Here is a 5,591-nt window from a genome sequence, read left to right on the forward strand (position 1 = left end):
TGTTTTTCTTAAAACAAAACAAAACCCACACCAAAACACTTTGATGAAGTTACCAGTGAAGGTAACTGTGAAGGTTTTGGAAGACTAATACTGCAGAGGTATTTTAAGTTGTTTCCAGTTAGTGACTGAGGATTTGATTTCATCATCTGGCGCTGAAAGAAAAAAAAAGTCTCAGGTCAGTAACTGGTAAAATGCAGTCAACATTCGTGGCAGCCTGAAAGTCATGATTACCCTCCTCTTCGTGCCCTTTGGTAATAAATCCAACAACAGCCAGGTGCTGGCGGAGGAGGGGGGGGTGGGGCAGAGACGTAGGGACTGGTCTCCAGGCCGACGGGCAGCGGGAGTTCCGCAGAAGCGCTACCTTCGATACACAGCCCGAAGGCTCGGCCCCGGCCCCTCGGACCGACCCCTCTCGGCGGGCAGTGGAAATGTCCCACGTGTCAGCTGCCACCCTCCCAGCATTTATTTCCTTCTCTGCCACATGACTCTGCTGGTGACAGCTTCCTTCCCACCTCAACTTCCCTCTTGGTCACCTCCCTGGTGCTGACACAATCCGGGGTTAACACAGAGGAAGCGGCTAAAACCTGGGGGCACCGCCTCCCTCAGCAAGTCCCTCACCAACAGCCCACTCCCTGGCTTCTGTCTTCTCCACAGTCTGGATCTCAGAGACCAGAGCGTGTCAGCCGGGATCAGCCCAGCCCAGGCCAGATCAGCCCAGCCCAGAACAGAGTTCCCAAAATACCTGTGCTCCACCCCCAGCCTTCCTGACACTCCTGCTGGGAAATAACCTGGTGCTTTCCCCCTACCCAAACCCACAGGACCTGGAAGTGGGCGCTGTGGGTTTGTGAGGGACAGAGGCCGCCCTTCTCCCCTGAGTCCTGGCCAGCACAGGACTCCGGAGAGCAGCACCTGCCGGGCATGGCGCCCTCGGCCCCAGCTCCCCGCCACCCACAGCCTGATCCATCCGCTCCGGGGAACCAGACAGCACCTCCAGCGCCTGCAGGCGGAGATGCACCAGCAAACCTTTCTCAGGGGGAGGGGTTCTGCTGCCTTTTGAGCTTGGCGGACGTTGGGATGTTTCCAGGCCTTGAGAGCACTCCCCGCGTCTCCCTAAAACTGTCCGTTCGCCCGCCCGCAGACACCTGACACCGACATGGCTGTGCTCAGCTGGTTCTCGCTGCCTCTAGGTCTTCCTGACACTGTCCTCAGGAGATGTGACAATTCTGCATTTGCTGCCCCCCAGCTGTCCCCCTAATTCCCACCCCTCCGTCATACACGTGACTCTTTAATAGCGGAGCCTCGGGAACTCCCCCTCCAGCCACGATGGGCTCTTTGCATTTAAAAATAATTATCAAATAAGCAGCAAACACAGGGAGTGCGAAGTGTGAGAGTGAACAGAAGCATACGGAGAAAAGGGAAGCTCTCTCCCATACCCAGCCCGGAGCAAGCCAATTCCTCCCCGGGATGTCCCCCCTAAATGTCAGGTTTGCTTCCTGGACCCGACCCCAGAGCAGCGTGTGCACCCAGAGCTCTCCAGCTCAGGAAGCTCCCGGCTCATGTCAGTCATTTAGCCTCCGACTTCCAAAGATCTCCCTGCAAATACGGACTCTCAGCTTGGTGCGGAGCGGGCCGTGCCCTTTATCAGACACCCAGTTCCGCTCCCCCCACATCTCTGCCTCCATATTCACGTCTGCGTGACCCCTGATCCGGGCCCTCTCTGCTTGGCCGGGTTATTCCATTTATTCCCTCACCTGCGGCCCCATTCCCAACACTTGTCTATTAACCCTTTGCTAGTAGAAGGATCTTTCTAACGCAAAGCTCTGTTCAAGCATCCTCAGTGCTTCCCCTGAGGAAAAGACCCGGGCCTCTTGGCAACTCTCAGTGCCTTGGTCTGGCCCAATCTGCCGGTCCACTTGCCACTTCCTGTCCTGCCCTCTCTTCCCCTCACCCCGCAAAGCCCGGCTCCCGGGCCCCAGCCTCCGCCCACCAGCGGGATCTGTCACGCGGGGCCTTCAGAGCCTGCTTATGGCATTTACTACGGACACCGCCCCTGGTGACCATGCCCGGGTCCTATCCTTTGCGCACACCGGGCCCAGCCCTGACCCTGGCTCCTGAGGCGAATCCTCGGTCTGATCTTCCTGGGGGGGAGGAGCAGGGGCATGTGCTGGCGGAGAGCCTGAGGACCTCGATGTGCGTCTCGGCTCTCCCACCTGCTGCCACAGGACTGGACTCCTGAGTCTCACCTTCAGGGTCTCTGGCACGTGGTACTGACCCCGTGCAAGGCTTGTGGAGAGGGTCCAATGGGAGGAGACACGGAGAGCGGCCAGGGCAGTGCCGGGCACGCGGCTGGTGCTTAACGAACTGTGGTTCGTATCTCTCTCTGCTGCTGTCACTGGGTAGGGTCCCGGGCACTGGCAGATACACAGAAGCTGGCTCCCCGAGCGACGGGCACCCGACAGCGAGGCTGTCCTGTCTAGGCCACGACACAGTTTCCCCAGAGCACAGTCTACAGGGCACTTACGTGGTTCTTTCCGTCCGTCTGGCACATTTCAGAAAACCTACGAATGAAGACATTTTCATCTCAATTAAAAAACTGGAAACGGAAGCTGAAACCTGAAGGTACTAACTGCCCTGTTGAGACGTGGATGTGGAAAACTCAAAACCAGAGCCCTGTCGGCCAGCATACCTCACTGTCCCAAACACTTCATGAAACTGGGGACTGAGTTGGTCCAAAGAGTTGCTCAAAAATGAGTCATCAGGTGACAGAGAAGCAGAAACTGCTGACAAAATGGTATGTCTACTGCAGAGTGGGCACAGGGCCGACCATGAAGGCAAGGCTAGAATGGTGTGGACTAGCGCTGCCCAATAGGAGTATAATGTGAGCCACACAAGTATTTAAAAAATGTCTGTAGCCACGTACGGAATAGATAGGAGGAAGAAATCGGTAAAATTACTTATTAGCCCAACATATAAAAATATTCTCATTTCAACATGTAGTCAATAGAAACGTATGAATGACCCATTTCACATTCCTTCCTCTAATACTGTCTTCTAAGCCTAGTGTGTAGTTTGAACTCACAGCCCAGTCAGTGCTGGACTCCCACATTTCAAGGGCTGGACAGCCACACGTGGTTCGTGGTTACTGTGTCAGGCAGTGCAGGCTTGGGCGTGAAGGTACTGTTCCCACGGGCACACATCCGTTTCCTTCCCACAAGGCGCCAGCCTCAGCCTCGAGCCACACTCCTCGTCCAGCAGCCTGGCCCACAGGCTGCCTGAGCACGTGTAGGTGTCTGCCCACTACAACGAGGGGCTGGAGCTGTTCACCTTCGACTCACTCCCTTTCCCAGAGCTCCATGCCCAGCACCTCACCATTTCCCAACTCGTGGCTTTAGAGCGGAGACGTCTGCCAGATTATTTTTTTAGAACAATTGTTTTTAGGTTACGTGGTGCTACCAATACTGACACTGGAGTAATTTCCTCTCTACTGAATGCCCTTTAGCTTCCTCGTTAGCACTCCCTGTGGGAGTCACAAATGAGCCTTGCAAATACCCTTTTGGTGAAGGCGGGTCTGGAAACGGATGGGCCTTCAACAACATCTGTTCACATCTGGTCAATGTCCTTTGGGATGTGAGGAAGGGCTGCGTGTTAGGTCACCTGTTGTCCAGGGCATACAGGTTGCTTTCTAGGTTGGCCCGAGATCTCTGGGGGACCAAGGAAGTCTCAGGCAACACAGGTAATACCAGATCTTTATTACCCACTAGAGGCCCAATGCACGAAATTCGTGCACTTTGTGGGGGGGGTGGGGGTTGTTCCTCAGCCCGGATTGTGAGAGGGCTCAGGCCAGGCCGAGGGACCCCACCGGTGCATGATTGGGGCCAGGGAGGGCCTCGGGAAGTTGGCCAGCTGGGGAGGGGCCGCGGGAGGGCTCCAGGGAGTGTCAGGCCCATGTCGCGCAGTTCTGATCTGCCAGACCCCAGCAGCAAGCTAACCTACCAGTCAGAGCATCTGCCCCCTGATGGTCAGTGCACGTCATAACGAGTGGTTGAACAGCCTTAGCATATCATTAGCATATTATGCTTTGATTGGTTGAATGGCTGACCAGATGACCAGACACTTAGCATATTAGACTTTTATTATATAGGACTCCATGTCACCCAACTCCACAAAAGTTCCTTCCTACCTGGGACCTCCTCCTAGGCCAGTGATGGCGAACCTATGACACGCGTGTCAGAGGTGACACGCGAACTCATTTTTTTGGTTGATTTTTCTTTGTTAAACGGCATTTAAATATATAAAATAAATATCAAAAATATAAGTCTTTGTTTGACTATGGTTGCAAATATCAAAAAATTTCTATATGTGACACGGCACCAGAGTTAAGTTAGGGTTTTTCAAAATGCTGACACACTGAGCTCAAAAGGTTCGCCATCACTGCCCTAGGCTGTAAGACATGGGCACTGTGACCACAGCAGCCAAGAGTAAGGGGTCTTTTGCAAAATCTGGCTTGGAGACCGGAAGTATAACTCTATGTTGAAGCGGGCCCCGGACAGAAGGAGGCTGTAGACTAGATCCCAGGAATATCTGGCTGTGCCCCGAGGACTCATCCCACCTTAGAATCATGCAGAATCTTCGGAGGGACCTGGCCCACTCGGCAACCAGACAAGTAAAACACAAAAGTTTCTGCTTCTTTCGAAATGCCTACGAATTCAAACTGTGTTTTTATCTCCAAATTCATTTTCCAGCCTTTGAAAAACCAACTCACGTTTGGAAACTTATATTTTTAAGAGGAGTATACATACCTCCTGCAACGGCTGCTACTACGAATGGTACAGCTATGAGTGCATATCTATGCCTTGAATTACCTGTTAAAAAAAAGAAAAAAGGAAGAAAGAAAGGAGAGAAAGAAGAGAAATGCAATTAGCTGACCTGGTCAAAATAAAGATACAGATGATCGCCCTTACTTGCAGCTCCCATGTTTGCAATTTACCTCCTTGCTAAACTTTTTTTCCCTCAAATCCATCCCCACAGCACCTTCACGGTCACACGTGGGCACGTGTGGCCGATGGTGAAAAGCGTGAGTTGCCCGATGCACGTGTCCCGGCTGAGTCTGAGCAAGGCCACTCGCTGCCTTCCTGCCCCGCTCTCATTCTATCAGCAAGTGTTCTATTCGTGGTCTCCTCAGTGCCAGGTCCCCACATTTTTTAATGTCTGTTGGTCTTTGCTGGTGATTTCACGGCCTAAAACGGTCCCCCAAGCACAGGGCTGACATGTGGTCCAGCATCCCTAAGCACAAAAAGGCTGCCGTGTGCCTCACCAAGAAAACGTGCATGTTGGATAAGCTTCCTTTAGGCCTGAGTTCGACAGCACTATTGGCCGTGAGTCCCATGTGAATGAATCAACCATATGTATTAAACAAGTTGTCGTTAAAAATGCAACAAGGTTATGTGTGTATTGATATTTTGCCCAAAATGTTGTGACCAGAGGCCGGCAGGCGCCTCCCATTTCCGGGTATGACAATGAATTTGGCCACAGCACGGAATTTGAAGGCCTACATTTAATCCCATCTCCTTTACTTAAGTGATGTTGGCACA

At 52.9% G+C, this 5,591-nt stretch overlaps 1 protein-coding gene across 1 annotated transcript in view; it reads right to left on the reverse strand.

Annotated features, from left to right (window-relative positions):
* Nucleotides 1-8: 8 nt before the first annotated feature.
* CD58 (CD58 molecule) overlaps nucleotides 9-5,591 on the reverse strand; it is a 16,091-nt gene continuing 10,508 nt past the window's right edge. Inside the window, exons 4-6 of the mRNA XM_006763052.2 lie at nucleotides 4,800-4,862; nucleotides 2,522-2,558; nucleotides 9-152 (exon numbers count right to left, since the gene is read on the reverse strand). Coding sequence (XP_006763115.2) covers nucleotides 143-152; nucleotides 2,522-2,558; nucleotides 4,800-4,862 — 110 coding nt within the window. The 3' untranslated portion in view covers nucleotides 9-142. The remainder of the gene's footprint in view (nucleotides 153-2,521; nucleotides 2,559-4,799; nucleotides 4,863-5,591) is intronic.

Source organism: Myotis davidii, unplaced genomic scaffold (genome assembly GCF_000327345.1).
Source record: "Myotis davidii unplaced genomic scaffold, ASM32734v1 scaffold217, whole genome shotgun sequence".
Lineage (NCBI taxonomy): Eukaryota > Metazoa > Chordata > Mammalia > Chiroptera > Vespertilionidae > Myotis > Myotis davidii.